At 39.2% G+C, this 19743-nt stretch overlaps 1 protein-coding gene across 2 annotated transcripts in view; it reads left to right on the forward strand.

Annotated features, from left to right (window-relative positions):
• The window catches only part of TANGO6 (transport and golgi organization 6 homolog), a 178871-nt gene that overhangs the window by 94364 nt on the left and 64764 nt on the right, over positions 1-19743 (forward strand). For both annotated transcript variants that reach the window (XM_045814979.2, XM_087870527.1), the window contains one exon: positions 6740-6880. In XM_045814979.2, coding sequence (XP_045670935.2) covers positions 6740-6880 — 141 coding nt within the window. The remainder of the gene's footprint in view (positions 1-6739; positions 6881-19743) is intronic.

The raw sequence follows: 19743 nt of genomic DNA on the forward strand, positions 1-19743 counted from the left end.
TTTAACTCATGCACGCGTGTACACACACATGCACACCTGCACATGCACACCCACGTCCCTCCCCTCCTGCTGTTTCTGCATCGCGATTTTTGGCTACATCATTGGGCTGTGTTTACTGTTGACTATTTGGGTATTATTCATTGCTGAGCCTAGTTCAGTCTTCCTTATTCATTTGTTACTTTTCTTTTTTTTTTTTTTTTTTAAGATTTTATTTATTTATTTGACAGAGAGAGACAGCCAGCGAGAGAGGGAACACAGGCAGGGGGAGTGGGAGAGGAAGAAGCAGGCTCCCAGAGAAGGAGCCTGATGCGGGGCTTGATCCCAGAACACTGGGATCACGCCCTGAGCCAAAGGCAGACGCTTAATGACTGTGCCACCCATGCGCCCCTCATTTGTTTAGTTTTCCATGTAATTTATTGCTAATTTCTTCCGAATGATTTAACAGCTGTATTGAATATATGTCATTATGTTGTTCCATCTTCATTCTCTTTACCCAGATTCAGCCTTTGACACCTATCTCATTCTCTTTATTCTTGTTTTTGGGTTTATACCCTTTTTACTCCTCAGTTGTCACTTTAGTAGATTTCAGGAGAAAGAGAATACAAACGTTTGTCGTCATTCTACAACACTTGATTGCAAATTCTTTTTATACTCTTGTCTCTAAAAGAGGCTGATCTATTTTAAAAGACCATGTCTCTTATCACAGACTTTTTTAACTTACATTTTAAAAATTTATATTTGATAATACATCACATGGTTCAAAGTTCAAAAGTACAAAAAGATACAGAATAAAAACTTTCTTCTCTCCTGTCTTTCCCCATTTCCCTCCCGAGAAACAACTAATATCATGTGTTTCTTGTGTATCCTTCCAGAAATATTTTATGAGTGCATATTTCCCTTTTGTACAGAAATGGTTAAATTCTATACACATGTTTTGCACTTTGCTTTTTACCTCACAGTAGATCTTAGAATTTATTCCATAACAGTTCTTAAAAAGCTTTTTTATTTTTTTATGGATGCATTGTATCCCATTATATGAGTGAACACAACTTAATCAGTCCTCTATTCATGAATATTTAATTTGTTTCCAGTCTTTTCTTTACCAGTAGTACCACAGTGATGATTTTGTATGCAAGTAATTTTCTCTTTGTGCTAGTATATCTGCTAGGACAGATTCCTGGAGTAGAGTTTCTGGCTTAACACAGAACTTAGGATTTTAGATATAATATATTTTCTTACACATGTAAGACAGGTTCTGTGAAATGTGAAATACTTGACTTTTTTCCCCATTCAGATAACAAATCCTTTTCTCCCTCTGTCCACCGTCATCCTTACAGGGGCAACCAAAATCGATTTGAATACGAAAGGAAGCTGATACTTTGCTTGTGGCACTGGATTTCCCTTTATATTTAAAATGAGCTCTATTATTTTCTCCCCTTTTCTTTTATTCTAGAAACCTAAATGGGTAGATATGAAATAGCTTTTATAGTTTTTTTAATAATAACTTTTTGGGACATTGTTCACATACCATACAACTCACTCATTTAAGGTGTACAATTCAGTGATTTTAGTATATCACAGAGTGTGTACCCATTACCACAATCAATTTTGGAAGGTTTTTATTGCTCCAGAAAGAAACTCCACATCCATTAGCAGTCACTCCCTATTTCCCCTACCTCCTGCAGCCCTAGGTAACCACTAAATCTACTTTCTGTCTGTTCTGATTTGCCTGTTCTGAGTGTTTCATGTGAATGGAATCACACGATATGCGGGGTTTTGTGTTTCTTACAGTTTTGTCAGCAGAAATTCCTGAGAGGTTTGAGGGAGTAGGTGGTTTTCCAAGTTGATGTGGATATTTTGGTTGTTAAGTACCCAGGAGAATGAGGCAGGTTAGTTTTAAAGTGGGAATTGGCTTTACAGGTTCTTGGGATAGAGCCAGTTAGCAAAGATGTTTAGGGTTAGACTATCTTTCCCACAGTGCAAGAGCGTTGTGTAAGGTAAGACTATACCTAGACTCCTTTTCCTGCTGAAGGCCTGCAGAATCACTGAACACCTTGCTGAGGGATTATCTTGAAGTCAACACTGTTGGGATTAGAATACATTTCCGGCTTTGCAAGGAAAGTCTTTTGGGGAGACAAATGGTTGTTTTACAAAGTTGTCTCTATTTCGTTGCATAATGTACTTTTATTAATATTTTTTCAGTTGAGTTAATTTGCCTGTATCCTATGCTTTGCCTGAAAATACAGATCGGAATGTTTTCATGAACCCTGGCCATTTTAGGTTCACCTTTACCTTCTGTGTAACTTATCTGTTAGGCCACATCTTGAAATACGTAGTCATTTTCCTGCGATCAGAGCGGGAGCAGGTATTTCTCACACAGTCAATCAGTTCTTTTGCCAAAGGGATTGATGTGTCATGTTTCCTTGAAGCATGTGCTGACCCAGAAATTACCCCATTTTTAAATTACAAAGGAATTATCAAGTGCGAGGGACCCAGGGTCATGTAAGGTTATGGCCGCACTTCCTCAGTTGTCGAAATTCAGAGAGCTTTTCAAATAAGAAACAAAAACAGCCGCACAAAATTTCATCTCTTTAGTTGTTACACAGTCTTAACCATCCTATGTGATTCTCTTCGCAGCTTGGTCTAAGAGAAGGAGGGAGCTGCCCTTGTCCTCTAGGGATTTATAAACTCCTAGGTAGCAGCTGTATCCTAGAAGGTAAAACTCAAACAGTCAGAGGGCCATTTGGCAGCCGTTTGGGGAAAAGGCCATCAAGAAGATAAACAATTGCTAACATGGGACTGTGGGAAGCAAGGAAACTGGGCTTTGCTGTTGGCAACCTTTTAATGCAAGAGTGGAAGAATTTAAAGCTCCCTAGTGGAATTAAAAGTTTGGCATTATAGGAAAAGTACGTAAGTAAGTAAATAAAATTCTCAAAAAATTTTTTTAATCTGAAAAAGGATATGTTAGGATTCCTTTGGATGAAAAAAAATCAAACTGGCATACACATAAAAGGATATTTATTGATTTATGTATGCAGAGTCTAGTGGGTGGAGGTACAGTTGGATCCAGAGGCTCAAAGCATGACATCAGGTCTCTTCCTTTTCTCCTTCGCTCTCTTGGTTTGACCCTCTTCTGTGTTGGCTTTATTTTTTGGTGGGTTTTTTTCCACATAGTGGCCACAGGCAGCTCCAGGCTAATAATTTCAACAGGGGGGCTAGGGGAAAACAGCTTATCTTTCCCAGTAGTTCCAGTGTAGGCTCCAGAATTGAGTCTCATTGCCCAGTCCTGAGCCCATCATTGTGTGGGCATGGGATGGAGTGTCCTAACTGGCCAGCCTGGGATATGAGTTTACACATGGAAGGGGGAGAAAGTGAGTAGTTAGCTCCACTCAAACCACAGAGATTAAGGATAGGAAAGGGATAGTTCCCAAAGGACCTCCAGGTTTTGCTAGCAGAAGACAGAGTAGATGCTGTGTGCAACCAAAATGTATGTCTGCTACAGAAAGGAAGTCAAGAGCTCATTTGGTTTTGAAGTATATAGCAGGATATGTTGTGAGAAGTAAATATCTATTTTCTGCTAAAGATTAATGAGAGAAAATAGGCATAAATGACAGTAGGAGGGACTTAGAAATAAATGTTTTTTAGAAAAGCTAGATATAGATCAAAGTTTTATAAACCAAATCCCATTTTCCCATAGAGTTCCATTATAAAATCACAACTATATTCCTAAAAGGAAACAAATCTACCAGATTTCTGACTTGGGAATTTCTGATGAAAAAGTAGTTATGATTGCCATGGATCTAGGATATATGCCAGGCCTTGCAATTATCAGTGATACAATGTCTACGAGAACTGCAGTTACCAACTACCAATTCACTTTTGCTTTGCACTCTTTGGAAGATTGGGAAGCTGTTTCCTTTCTCTCCTTTAGTAAACAATTTATTTAATCTTTCTCTTAGCCACAGACATTTTCCCCTATGCTAAAATATCTTTAACTCCACCTTGTACCTTCAAGACCTTCCCCATCATTTTGCATAATGGAGCTAACTACAAAGGAACTGTCATACTGTGCTAACAGGGAAACTGTCTAAATCGGGTTCTGCCACAGCCTGAAACTTCCTGAAGAGCAGAGCTTCTGCTTATATAAAATTGAAGGCCACATAAAGGAAGATGTGGTTTAGGACCACGTGCAGGGACTTCCCAGGCTTATTGGAAGCAATGAAAAGATAGGTGTGAGGAAGGCAAAAAAGAGGCAGACAGGTGCAGCCCTCAGCAGGTGAACTGCCTTTGTGTATACCTGATTTATAAGAGAATGGAATCACAACCTGTAACGTAGAAAATAGGGGCGCCTGGGTGGCTCAGTTGGTTAAACTCCCGACTCTTGTTATCAGCTCAGATCATGATCTCGGGGTCCTGGGGTCCAGCCCAGCGTCCATCCAGCTCTGTGCTCAGCAGGGAGTCTGCTTCAGGATTCTCTCTCTCTCCCTCTGCCCCTCTTCTTTCTCTCTCTCTCTTTCAAATAAATAAATCTTTAAAAAAAAATAGTATGTAGACTTTGTATGAATGTCAAGTTAAAATGGGAGATTGGTAAACTCAAATGAAAAATGATTAAGGATTTCTTAAGCATTTCTATTACTCCTTCCCCATCTTCTCTTTCTTAATTCCTGAAATTTGTATCAGGACTGTATCTTTGAACCCTTTTATTAATTCATTCAACAAATAGTTACTGAGCACCTGCTATGTGCTGGCACTCTTCTAGACATTGAGGCTACAGCAGAGAACAAAAAAAAAAATCATTGACTTTGTAAAGTTTATGTTCTAAGGAGGAGAGCAGTCAATACTGCTCAAATACTGTATATAACATGCCAGGTAATAATAGGCGCTAAGAAGAAAAGTGAAGCAGGGCAAGGGGGTAAAGAGTGACAGGGGAAGGAGGCTGCCGCGTTATATGTGATAAGTGTGATATTTGAACAGAGAGATGATGGGGTTTGGGGAGCAAGCCTAAGGCTACCTGAAGGAGGAGCAGCCTAGGCAGAGGGCATGCCGGGGAAGACCATGGGCCTGAAGCAGCTTGGTCTACTCTAAGAACAGCGAGGAGGCCAGAGTTGCTGAGGACAGTAGAAGATGGTAAAAGATGAGGTGAGAGAGTGAACAAAAGCAGGTGGGGATGGGGGGTTGCCCATATTCAGGGGAGAAGGGAAACCATTAAGGACTTTGGGCAGAAGAATGATGGGGCCTGACTTGTTTTAACCAGATGGTTCTAGCTGCAGTGAGGGTATAGGGTAAAAGCAGAGAGACCAGTTGGGGGAAAAAAGACAAGCTTCAGGCCACAAATGATGGACCAGAGTAGCTGAGGCAGAGGTGATACAAAGAAGCATTTGCCTCCTGAATATATTTTGAAACCTATATTTCCTTCCTTTGTTTGTTTTTCTTTTCTTCTTCCTTACTATTCTTTAGAGTGTGTAACATTTTCCACCCGAGTAACAGAATTTGTATTGATATAGTTTTGAGACTAGGGGCTTTATTTCTGATCCTGTCTTAGGTCATATCTCCCCTCCTCTCTCCACCCTTGTGAAGTTTGCTCAAGATGGGGCGGGGCTCAGATAATTACCCATCTAGGAGGTACTGGCATGATGATAGAAGGGGTCAGTAAGTACAGCGGTCCCCACTTATCCGCAGTTTTGCTTTCCATGGTTTCAGTTACTTGAGGTCACTTGTGGTCTGGAAATAGATAAGCCTCCTTCTGACTTATCATCAGAAGGTCAGTCGTAACCTGACACTGTGTCACAATGCCTCACTTCATCTCATCACAGAGGCGTTTTATTATCTCACATCATCACAAGAAGAAGGGTGTGTAGAGTACAATAAGATATTTTGAGAGAGAGAGACCCCATTCACATAACACTTATTATAGTATATTTTTGTAATTATTTTATTGTTAGTTATTATTGTTAATCTCTTACTGTGCCTAATTTATAAATTGAACTTGATCATGGGTAGGTACATATGGGAAGAAACATAGACTTTAGAGTGTTTCGAGTTTTCTGCAGTTTCAGGCATCCACTGGGGGTCTTGGAACGTATTCCCTGCAGATAAGGGGGGGGGGGTACTACCGGATTTGGAATATGGCTCAGGAGCAGGACCTTCCCCATTTCTGATCAGGGAACTCAGCCATAAGTGTGGGTCTCCTACTGATCATGCCCAGTATGCTCTGAAGTTATTTCCTTGTGGAAATTGCTCTCCTCGTTGACAGTTTTACAGAGAATACATGTATTGGAACCGAGAACTGCAGCAGAGACAGGAAGTGCTGCTGTGCTTTGGCTGATATGTTGGCAGGGATGATACTAGTCATAGAACATTAGAGTCTCAGACTTGGAGGGCTCCCTAGAGGGTATTTAATCCAGTCTTCTCCTGCTGCTGTGTGAATCCCTGCCACAATATGTAATCATCTAGCCTCTGTTTTTAGACTCTAGAATCCATAAATCATAGAATGTCAGTGCTGGAAGTGAGCTTGGAGATCATAGAGGACTGAGACCAGAAGAATCCAGGAGTCTGAACTCCCAGACCCATGTTCTTTGCACTCACTATGTTGTCATTCTAAAAAAGGGCAGCCCTTCCTGGTAGAATTGCAGAGGTGGGTTTAAGTATCTCAGTGTTCATCCCATCACTGGCTGTCTGGGTATATTTGCCTTCCAATTTTAAGTCATAATGAATCCTTTCTTTTTATTTTTATCCTCAGGGGTTGCCCTGCTCTCAGATGCATACCCTGAGAAAATCTTGCTTGGTCTGTTGGCTCAGTATGACAGTGATAAAAACAAGCACACACCGGAGACCAGAATGAAAGTCGGGGAAGTCCTGATGCGAATTGTCAAAGCATTAGGTGAGTTTTCTGTCATCTGGAAAAGGGTGGGGGCAGTATGGCTTTGGAACCAAAGTCTGTGTACCTTGGAGGTTTCTTTTGTTTGTACGGTGAGGACAGTTTCAGAGCTGAGATGAACTACTTCCTGTTCAAGGATTTAGCAAATGTCCACACACCCAACGAGGGATTGGCCGCAACAGTGCCCGTCTTCCTACCACTGCTTGGTCTCCTCTCCTGAGCTGTGTTGGGCCCTGATTTTCACTGGAGCTGGAATGAGAAGTTTCACACTTGCTGAGCAGCAGCAAGCATAAAAAGAAGAGGAACGTCAGACAGGGAAGGAATAGCCTAGCTCTTATTGAATGGCTGCTGTTTGCCAGGTCATCTGCGCATATAATCGCATCTCATTTTCCCAGCAAATCCTATAGAGGGGCTGTTGTTAGACCCATTTTATAGGTGAGGAGATGGTGCTACGGAGACCTTCAGCAGTTTGTCCAAGATTCATTCAGCTGGTAAATAAAGTGGTGCTAAGAATTGAACCCACCAACACAAAGAAAGTTGCTCCAGACTACATAAGCTGAGAGTAGTAAGAGCATGAGCTCTTGAGTCACAGTGCCTGGGTTCAAATCCAAACTGCTGTTTATTGTCTATGTGACCATGGGAACATTTCTTAACCTCTTGGTGCCTCATTGCCCTAGTGTATACTGTGAAGATATAAATAGCACTTAACTCATAGGGTTATTGTAAGGATTAAATAAGGTAATATTTAGAATAGTATTTGGCACACAGTATAGGCTCAATAAATTTTTATTTTTGCTAAGAAGAAAGATTGCTTTCTTATTTTCAATTTTTTAAAGATTTTATTAATTTGAGAAAACGGAAGCACACAAGCAGGGGGAGGGGCAGAAGGAGAGGGAGAAGCAGACACCCCACTGAGTGGGGAGCCCAATGTGTGCGGGGCTTGGTCCCAGTAACCCGAGATCATGACCTGAGCTACACAGGTGCCCCGAAAGATTGCTTTTTTTAAAGAAAAGAAATACTTTATTATTTACTACTTATTGAGTGCCCTTAAGGGACTAGAAGATGAGATTCTGGGGAGTAAGGACAAAGAGAATAATTGTTAACCCCTAAAGATAGGGGTTAAATTAAGATAAACTAATGAATTTCTCCTAAGTCAATAAGTATACTTTTGATATTTTTATATCAAGCTGTATAATGTAGAATTAGGAGGGGCTTTTTTTACCTTGCATTACATAAACTTAGCTATGGACTGCTGCACTGAATATAGATAGCTTGAAGCCTTGAAATAAGGCAAACCAGTCATTTAAGTGTGGACCAGTGGTATACAGTATTCATTTAGTAATTCCATCATGTATCCAATAGCGTGTGACCTAAGGCAGAAGAAGAAGTGATCTCAGCTTCATTTTGGCTAATTTGTTTGTGATCAAGACATCACACTGAATTCTTCTTTCACCAGCATTCAAAGGATTTACGATTCTGCCTACCCATGCATCATTTATTTGGGCATAGCCCTGAATTGTCCTAATTTCTGGGTGTCCTTCCTGGCTAAAGAAGAAGACCTAGATCTCTAACCATGGCAATCTTTTTAGTAGTGAAAAAAGAATATCATGAGAGTGCAATTTTTAAAAAATATATATTCCTCTCTTGAAAGAAAGACCAACTTTCTGTATTTGCCGTAGTCCTAAATATGAGTCTGAAAACATACCAGACACGTACACCATTATAAGAAATCATTCTCTCACAGATGGCGTGAATATTAAACTTAATGTATCGCAGGGTCAAGTACAACCGCTGACAGAAGTCAGCGTTTCTGTGTATCATTGGGATTATCAGAGCCAAGAAGGAATGTATGCCATACATTGTCTGCATCAGTATAACATGTATTTTTTCTTTGTAACTTCTGGTAGACCTCTACCATTGGGATGATGAACACTGAAAGTACACATTTCTTGGTCTCTACTGGCCAGGGGTAGTGGTGGAGATGAAGGACTGTGTTGAGTGACAGAGAGGCCTTCCTCCTTCTTACATGTTCCTATAATTAGCCCAATTTCCAAAACAGTCTTTGGGCATTTCAGAGCAAACTCCATCAATTCTCAAAGTTCTAATGTTTCTGTAGCCTCCTCTTCCAAGTAGCCAGCCATAGACATTGCCTTCGCTTTAACTGCTAATTTCTTTTTTTTTTTTTTTTTTTAAAGATTTTATTTATTTATTCGACAGAGATACAGACAGCCAGCGAGAGAGGGAACACAAGCAGGGGGAGTGGGAGAGAAAGAAGCAGGCTCATAGCGGAAGAGCCTGATGTGGGGCTCGATCCCACAACGCTGGGATCACGCCCTGAGCCAAAGGCAGACGCTTAACCGTTGTGCCACCCAGGCGCCCCTAACTGCTAATTTCTAATTCACACGACCAGCTTGTCCAAGTGCCTAGATGAGGTGGCTTGTTGAAATCCTTTAAGTGAAATTAAAGCCCTTTTTTACAACACAGCCAGTACTCTTAGTTTACTAGTGACGTGGAAATCCTTGTGAACCAGCCACTCTGTAAGACTTCCCTGAGAAGTACCCTAGTTTCATTGGCCCCAGCCTTGCTCTCTCCCCACCCCCAGCTCTTCTTGGCAGCTGGGGGAAGTTCCACAGAACAAGGCCCACAGGTGGGAGCCCGGCGCAGGACACTGCTGCTTCCTCTTGGTATCATGTCTGGTTCTCTAACCATGCCTACCTGTCTTCCTACCAGTAGACAGTGGTGAAAAGCAGGAGCTTTTCTTCTTTCCGTTTTTAAAAACCAAGCTATCACTTAGGCACAGTAAAGTATATAAGGTACAGTCATGTTAATATAGAAAACTTCTAGTAACCCGTAAAGTTTCCTTTTGTCCCTTCCTAGTCTATACCTGCCCCAGAGGTAAGCACTATTCTAACTCTTTACCACCATCAATTTCTTTTGATTGTTCTTGAACCTCATTTTAATGGAATTGAATCTCCATATTTATGGAATGCTAATAGATCTAGACACTTGGGTAAATTCGGGTCAAATGTGGGGGGGTAAGAATACTTTAGGCATGATGTATACTGTATTTCCTGTTGTATCACAATAGGGGGCACGTAATGTCTCATTATCTCACTTTACTGATGTTGAGATTGATTAGTGGTGTTTCCAGTCAGGTATATCTGTTATAAACTCCCCCATGAATCTTCCTCCTCATGGCTTTAAGTAACCATTGATAATTGTAGCCTAGATCCATTATTTCATAGGGATTATATTTTTTTACACATTAAGAAATGGGTACAGAGAGGGTTACTAACTTGCCTAATGTCACACAGCTAATTAATGGTGGATACAGAATTTGAACCCAGACAGTCTGACTCCAGACCCAGTCTCTTACCCAAAACACCGTTGCATCCTGAACATTCTCCCATGTCATTAAGCATCTTTTTCCTGTCATTAACATGGACATTTTCCACATCCTCTATAATTTTTAATGATTACATGATATATCATTTGAATGTACCATAATTTTTTCACCTGACCAACTTACAGGTTGTTTGAAGTTTTTGCTATTATGAATTACATTAAGATGAATATTCTTGTAGCTAAACTTTGTGCAGATTCATGATCATTTCTAAGGAAGAATTTCTAAAAGAATTTGTTAAAAGCATGGGCATTTATTTATTTATTTGTTTGTTTGTTTTTAAATATATATTTATTTCAGAGAGGGAGAGAGAGAGAGAACAAGCATGAGTGGGAGGAGGGGGAGAGGGAGAAGCAGACTCCCCACTGAGAAGAGAGCCCGATACAGGGCTTGATCCTAGGACGCTGGGATCATGACCTGAGCCAAAGGCAGACACTCAACTGACTGAGGCACCCAGGTGCCCCAAAAGCATGTGTATACTTTTAAAGATATTTATTGCTAAATCGTCTTGCAGAGAGATTATGCCCATTTACTTATTTATTTAAAAATTTTAATTTGAGTATAGTTGACATTTAATGTTACATTAGTTTCAAGTGTACAATATAGTGATTAGACAAGTTTATACATCATACTGTGCTCACCACAAGTGTAACTACCATCTGTCACCATATAACACTATTACAATATCATTGACTATATTCCTTATGCTGTGCCTTTTGTTCTTGTGATTTACTTATTCCATAACTGGAAGCCTGTACCTCCCACTCTCCTTCCCCCATTTTGCCCATCCCCTTGAGATTGTGCTGGTCTCAGTTTCCGTGTTTGAGAATATTTGTCTGTACCCTCATCAGTACTGTGTATGCTATGTATTACCATTTTTTATCAAACACATGTATATAAAGAAATGCTATCTTGTTTTGATTTCCTTTAATTCAGTTGATGAGGTTAAACATTTTTCATATATTTATTGGCTAAATTGTGTGTGTGTATTTGTGTGTGTGTGTGTGTGAATTGTCTGTTCCTGTTCTTCATTTTTCTTTCTTTTTTTTTTTAAGATTTTATTTATTTATTTATTTATTTATTTGACAAAGAGAGCGAGAGAGAGAGAGCACAAGCAGGGGCAGTGGCAGGCAGAGGGAGAGGGAGAAGCAGGCTCTCCGTTGAGCAAGGACCCCGATGCAGAGCTCGATCCCAGGACCCTGGGACCATGACCTGAACCGAAGGCAGACGCTTAACTGACTGAGCCGCCCAGGCGCCCCTCTGCATTTTTCTTTTGGGATATTGACTTTGTTATTTGATTTATAAAAGCTTTATCTATTTAAAAATCATGAACCACTGAAATTTATGTTGTGACTATTTTCTTTGGGTTGTTTACATTTTAGTTTTGTTCATATTTTCTATTACATTTTGTTTTTGAAACATACAAGTTTTTTTATTTTGATGTAGGCAAATCTGTCTTTTTCTGTATGGTTTCTCTTTCATATAGAAAGGCTTTTCTCAAACCAAGATTATATAAATATCACTCTATATATTTTAATTTCTACTTTCCAATGTAGAAAATATTGCAGAAAGATTTTGGTTTGGTTTCTTTTATTTAAGGAACTATTTGGTTTTTTATTGTACTTTAAAAAATTTAATCTTAACACATTGCTAAATTACCAATCACTCCAAATGTTTCTCCATATGTTTCCTCCTATATGGCCCAACGTTGATGTTGACAATAACCTGGGGACCATTACATATCAATGCATTTTTTAAAACTTCTTTTAAAAATATAACATTGAATTACTCTGCCCAAGATAATGAATTGGTAATTGGAACATTACTTGAAAAGTAGAATTAAAGCAAAGGGAATTGGTTACGTATGTGAGGGTATTTCCTTCTGAGACTGCCCTGAGCATTATTCCGGATCTGATGTAGACTGCACAGCTTTCTCACATATGCCAGATGCAATATCTGCTTTCTCTTCAGCAGGGCTGAACAAACATCACCCCGTTCTTCTTTGTTCTTGAGATTAGTGATTTTCAAATAGGGGAGTAGGGAAAGACTTTTGCCCCCTAGGAGACATTGGCGATGTCTAGAGACATTTTTAATTACTACAGCTGGGGGTATGGGGATGTTACTGGCATTTAATGAGTATAAGCCAGGGATGCTCCTGAACACTCAGCATTGTCCAGGACAGCCCCCTACAATGAAGAATGATCTGGCCCAGAATGTCAGGAGGGCCCCCTGTTGATAGACCCTGTTGTAGAGCTCATGCAGACCATTCTGTTTCTGCTTTATAACATTACTCATATGTGTTGGCTAGATCCAAGACTGCCACATACAGTTACGCAGGTTGTTCACAGCCATAAAAATTCCAAAAGGCATTATTGTATGAGTGGCGTACCCAGGAGTTGTACAGGCACAACCTGCCCAGTCATCCTGGTGGTCTTGACTAAAGTCTAGCCTATCTTCTGTCTCGGTTACATTTTAGGTTGTCAACTCACTGAAGAGATTTGAAAAAGTTATTCATTCCTTTCTGTAATATAGTTATACATCCTTTTGGATGTGGGAGCTTCTGTACATGGCCAATCTTATCTATTTTATACCAATCTTAGCATAATTTTTAGTGATATCTTTTCTGATGCCTACTGAATTTGGGAGTTGTCCTTCTTAAAGCCTGTGGCCACCTTTGAGGTGGTTATATATGCTTCCTACCCTTTCTTGCCTTCCTTTGACGTTTAATGGACCATAATATGAACTCAAGTATATTTTTAAATTATCCCTTATATCTAGGGAAGATTTTATATACTTTAATATTTATTTTATATTCTAAGGAAAAAGAGAGAAAAAAGTAGGTGAAATTGACTTTTATTTTTATGTAGCTCTCATTTGAATCCACAGTTGGATCAGAAGTCCTTGACGGAAAAACAGTTTCTACCTCTTCCCATTGTAATACCTGAATATTCTGTGAATTCTAATTTAATTTCCTGCTTTTTTCAAGTTCTAAATCATACAAATTCCTAGGTTATTTGGTGGCTCTTCCTAATGCTCAAAGTTGTGTGTGTGTGTGTTTATCTTGAATATAATTTTTTTTTCTTAATCTTGGGGGTAGGGGTATCAATGTAGTTCAGTTTAGAAACATTTTTTTTAAGTTTTTATTTATTTGTTTGAGGGGGAATGAGGAGAGAGCACGCACAACCGGGGGAGAGGGGCAGAGTAAGAGGGAGAAGCAGACTCCCCTGATGAGCAGGGAGCCCAATTCCGGACTCCATCCCAGGACCCTGGGATCATGACCTGAGCCTCAGACAGCCAGTTAAGTAACTGAGCCACCCAGGTGCCCCCTCAGAAACATTTTTTGATTAGCCACTGAATGGCGCGTTCCTTACCTGGAGCTGGAAATAGGGACATGAAAAAGCCACAGTCTCTTCCTGCAAGGAGCTTATAGTTTAGAAGGAGAGAATGACTCATACACAGATCATCTGTGTAAGGTGATCTGCTTGTGAAGGTCATTGTGGGAGCGCAGGGGAAGTGGTCTTTGTCCTTTCTCTTCTCAAGATCCTGCAGTTGAATGTGGCAGTGTGCTATAGGGCTACATCAGTTCCTCATCCTTATTCCAGCACAGGAGGTCAGGTTTTTTGTTTTTTAAAAAAATTCACATATAATGTATTATTTGTTTCAGGGGTACAGGTCTGTGATTCATCAGTCTTACACAATTCACAGTGCTCACCATAGCACATACCCTCCCCAATGTCCATCACCCAGCCACTCCATCCTCCTACCCCCCCTCCCCTCCAGCAACCCTCAGTTTGTTTTCTGAGATTGAGAGTCTCTTATGGTTTGTCTCCCTCTCTGGTTTCAGCTTATTTCATTTTTTCCTCTCTTCCCCTATGACCCTCTGCCTTGTTTCTTAAATTCCACATATCACTGAGATCATATGATAATTGTCTTTCTCTGATTGACTTATTTTGCTTAGCCTAATACGCTCTAGTTCCATCCATGTCATTGCAAATGGCAAGATTTCATTTTTGATGGCTGCATAATATTCCATTGTATATATATACCACATTCATCTGTCGATGGACATCTAGGCTAGGAATTGAGCATTTATAGATTTCAGCAGCAATAAACAATAGTCCAGGAATAGAGTTTTCATATTCTAAAAGAAATTTGCAGCAAAATTCAGAGGATCAAATGAAATGCTTCTTGACAAATCTGCGTAGATTAGCATCAATGTAGTTCAATTTAACAAATATTTATATTAATGTAAATTGGAAATATTAATTGGCCAGATCTGAAGGTTGAAGCCCAGACTGAATAATTTTTTTTCTCATCTTCCTCCTCTTTTTCTTCCTCATGTCAATTTTTTTGAGAGGTGTAACTTTAAAATCTATTTATAGACTTTTCTCCTCTTAATTCTATCAGTTAATACATGGTCATTTTGGACAATTCGGAAAATATTAAAAAGTGTAAAGAAAGAAAGTGATCACTGACAGTTTCACGATTTAGAAGTAACCACTCTTTGTTTACACTTTGATTTTTCCTTCTAGTTTCTTTTTCTTTCTCATAATTATAATTACACAATATGTATACTGCTTTCTTTAATTTAACATTACTTATAAGCATGTCATTAAATAGTTTTTGAAAATATAAGATTTATTGGTTGTATTATAATTAATAACTTGAATTTATCATAATTTTATTTAATTATCTTTTAGAAAGATTATTGTTTAATTAGATCATTTCCAGTTCAGTTCCTTAGTTTATGAGGAACTTTATGAGGTATGCTACTGATAATTCTTATATGCAAATTCTTATGGTAAATCATTAAGTCTTTCCTTAGGATTGGTTCCTACAGGGAAATTACCAGGTCCAAGTGTATGCATGCACTTAAGGCTCTTGATATCCAGTGCTAAGATGCCCTCCAGAAGTATGTACTCTTGTCAGCAGTGAATGAGACTGCTACGTTCTCACAGAGAAAACTTTTTCTGTGGCTTCACACCAGACTTCTTACCCTGTCTAGCCATCTCCAAAATGTGTACCTTTGCTCCCAGAATGAATGGAGGAACCTGTCAGAGAATATTGGTCTGCGGGTGAGTGGATAGAAGGAAGGAGGTGGGAGACAGGGAGAGAAGGATTGACTGATGGATCGAAGGGTGGATGCATGACTCAGTGTGAACCCACTGCTGCTCCGGAAGAGCGGCTCAGGTCTGGCAGTGTCATCATGATGTACAAAGAACAGTACTCAATTATTTTTAGAGGCAAAACGTAGCTTCTAATCAGCAAGCTCAGACAAGTTCCAGTTTACTCTAGGTCAGAAACTTCTAAAAAACGAGAGCGAAAATAGAAAGCCATATTCATGTTGCTCCGTCTGAAGAAGAGTTTACCTTCAGTGAACCCTGTAGGAAAGATCAGGAATTAATATTTGGAATGAAGAATCGGGACAGAACTGAATCTCACGTCACTACTGGAGTATGCTATGGCAAGTAGAATGTCACCCAGGAAAACTGGGACAAAGCAGCTTATACTTCTACGTTAAAAGGCACCTTTTCTCAAATTACTCTCTGTTCCAAGAAAAGGGTGGGTCCTGGGCTTGAAAGTGTATTTCTCACTCTTAAAGCCTGTAAAATACGCTTCTTTAATGTGCTCTGTCAACTTCTCCATATCACCTGCTTATTTAAGTTTTAGTTCAGCACTTTGCCACCTCAGAGTTCAGCCAAGTGGTGAGCAACCCATGATCCCATCCAGCTCCAGAATGAAGCCCGCAATCAGACTTTAGAAAACCTGTTGCTTTGGGACACCTGGGTAGCTCAGTCGGTTAAGCGTCTGCCTTCATCTCAGGTCGTGATCCCAGGTTCCTGGGATCGAGTCCCACATCGGGCTCCTTGCTCAGCACGGAGCCTGCTTCTCCCTCTGCCTGCCGAGCTCTCTCTCTCTCTCTGACAAATAAATAAATAAAATCTTAAAAAAAGAAAAGAAAAGAAAACCTACCAAATTCCCAGAGAGGAGTATATTCAGCCCCAGATTCTGCTCTGACAACCATCTTCTTCTAGCTGATTGTAGAGGATAAAGGAAAATGGGCTAGTTAGATTTGCCTAGTAGGCTACTCTGGTTTCCAGGTGGCTTCGCCTGGGAATTAAGATGAGGGGAGGAGCTTTTAAATGGCTGTAATACTTTAGAGTACAAATGTACCACAGTTTACACCATTTATTCAACTATTCCTCTGTGCTTGGACCTTCCGTTTTTTCTGTTTAGTATTTCCTATGGCATGCAGCACTGCAGTATAAATTCTCATATATGTGTTCCAACAGAAATATATATTAATACGTATATATGCATATTCCATATATATGTGTTTGCTGAAGCACTGGGCCTTTATTTCTGGAAGATTGATATTTGTCTAAGTGGAATCACTGGCTCAAAAACTGTTTATATTTTAAATTGTTTATATACTGACAGATTACTTCCTAAAATTGTGGGTGAGGTAGGACTTTTTGGACCCCCTGCTATGTCTGTTGTCAGAGACAAATATCTTTTGAAAATTGTGTTTTTCAAAGGGAACAGACTCAGAGGTTTCTTTTGTGTGTGTTATTTTGTTAGTCTTCATTGCAACAGGGGAAAAATCTTGCTAAGAGAGAAATACATTATTAATATATTTTGCTATTAAGTAATTTGCAAGACTAGTCAAGAAATGACAAATCAGCCTTAGAAGTATCTTACTCAACCAAATTTGTTTAAAGGTGCAGCATTATATCATTCACTTCAAGAGCATTCTAATTAGGTAGTTTCCAGAAATAGTTTAACTTAATTTACTGATAAAAAATTTTGCTTTATGGGCTTTTTCTTTCATAATGTATGTTTCTGTTTTCTTCTGTGTCATAAACAACCCCAGAATTTAATGGTTTGAAACAACAACCATTCATTTGTTCAGAATTCTGTACTATGTGTGAACCTTGGCAGGGACAGCTCATCCCTGCTTCCCATGGCGTTGTCTGGGCTCAGGTGGCGGTTTTGCTGCATGTGATGTAGCCGAGGTTACGCTCAGCTGGAATCCTGACTGGGGCAACTTGTGCTCTTCCACATGGCTTTGCTCTGTCCCTGCAGGTGGACACTCAACATTTGGTAATCTAGACCAAACTCCTTTCCAGCATGGTGAATGGTTTCCCAGAGAGCCAAAGCAGAAGCCACCATGCCTATTAAGAGCTAAACCTAGAACTCGCTTAGTATGACTTCTGCCACAGTCTTCTGTCAAAGTCAGTCACAAATCCAGCCCAGGTTCAAGGAGAGGGGAAGTAGCCTCTCATTTTTTTATGAAAGAGACGGCATTGTGTTCAGGGATGGTGTGTTGGCAGCCATGTCTGTATATTAACTACACACTACCAAAAGTAGTGCGTGCTTATGACTACAAGCCTAACAGCACAAATACATAAAGGAAAATCAGTCTCTCCCAAATATTAGTTACATTTATTTTTCTTACCTCCCAAGGTAAACAATGCTAATAATTTGGTATACATTCTGTCATACCTTTCCCTGTGCTGCTATAGTTGCATGCAAACATATATGGGCTTTTCCCCTCATTTACAAGAACGATTTTAATACTCTCACCATTACTCTTACTATTATTACATGCTATTAATCTATAATTTGCTTCCCTTGAAATCACCTTTACCAAGGTATACTTTACACATGAAATGCTCCCATTTTAAGTGTGCATTTCAGTGAGGTTTGATATAAATCCGTGTAACCATCACTACAGTTAAAGTATAGAACATTTTCGTCACCTCAAAAAGTTCCTTTGTCCCTAAATTATCTCCCATTCCACACCCTACCCCAGGAAACCACTGATGAATTCTCTTACCGTAGATTAGATCTGTCTTTTCTAGAGTTTCATGTAACTAGAATTAAACCGTGTGTACCCCTTTGTGACTGATTTCTTTTGCTCAGCGTAGTGATTTTGAGATTCATCCATATTGTTGTGTCTATCAGTAGTTCACTACTCTTTATTGCTAAGTAGTATCACTTTATATGAATATACCACAATTTGTTCACACATTTCTGTTGATGGACATTCAGGTTATTTCCAGTTTTGAGCTATTAAGAGTGTGGTTGCTATAAACATTCTGGTGCAAATCTCTGGGTGAATGTATGTATATTTTTTTTCTCGGTTAAGTACCTAAGAGTAGAATTGCTGAGTCGAACAGTGTATGTGTAAGAAACCACCAAACTGTTTTCCAAAGTAGTTGTACCATTTTACATTATGACCAGCAATGTATGAAAGTTCCAGTTGCTCCATATCCTTGCCGACACTTGGATAGCAATATTTTTTTCAGTTTTTAGCCATTTTAGTGGCTCTATAGTGGTATTTCATTGTGGTTTTAATATGTATTTCCCTGATGACTAATTATGTTGAGCACATGTCTTTTTATGTGCTTATTTTCTATTCATATATCTCTTTCGTGATGTAACTGTTCAGATCTTTTTCCATTTTTAATTGTATTATTTCTTTTTATTGAGTTGTAAGTGTCCTTTATATGGAGTGGATACAAGTCTTTTGTCAGATATATGTATTTTGCAAACATTTTCTCCCAGTATTTCCTTAGTGGTGTCTTTTTGAAAAGCAGACATCAATTTTTTAGTTAAAATAATATTTATTATAATATTAAGTAAATATGTAAAAACAAAATTAGGTTATATTTTCTAGCTCATTTGCAGCTTTAAAAACAAATGCATTTAAAATTTTAATGCCAACAAAAAAATTAAATTTATGACAGTATTTTATTTTTATTATGTTAAGTTAGCCAACATATAGTACATCATTAATTTTTGATGTCATGGTCAGCGATTCATTAGTTGCATATAACACCCAGTGCTCATCACCACACGTGCCCAACTTAATACCCATCACCCAGTTACCCCATCCCCCTACCCCCTCCCTTCTGTAACCCTCAGTTTGGTTCCTGAATATGACAGTATATTAATGTGATGGTATATCGTGTTTTGCTGAAATTAAATCACTGCCCACAATATGAATATTTTGATGTCATAGTGGAGAATTTTTTGAGATCAGCATGTCCAAATTATTATGTGTTGTAAGTTAAACCCTTACTTCCATATATTCCCTCTCTATAAACTGTTGCAAAACCCTTGGGTTCTGAAGCAAGGCTGCCTGCATTCAAGTCCCTGAGTTTTGAGTGTCTGACCATAAGCAAGCTACTTACCATCTCTGTGCCTCAGTTTCCTCATCTGTAAAATGATCATCATAATAACACCTTCATAGAGCTCTTGTGAGGCTTTCAGGAATTAATAAGGGTAAAGTGCCAGGTGTATAATAAACACTCATGCTAATTATTACCTTGTATTACCTCAAGCTCTAAGTAGTAACTCTGCAGGGACTGAAGCCTCAGGCCAGTAGGGACAGCAGACAGTAGTGGGTAGAATTTCAACTTCCTCAGGAAAACAAGAACTGAACCCAAACCAGGCT

Source organism: Ursus americanus, chromosome 21, assembly GCF_024610735.1.
Source record: "Ursus americanus isolate L20-20 chromosome 21, mUrsAme1.1.p, whole genome shotgun sequence".
NCBI classification, from domain to species: Eukaryota; Metazoa; Chordata; class Mammalia; order Carnivora; family Ursidae; genus Ursus; species Ursus americanus.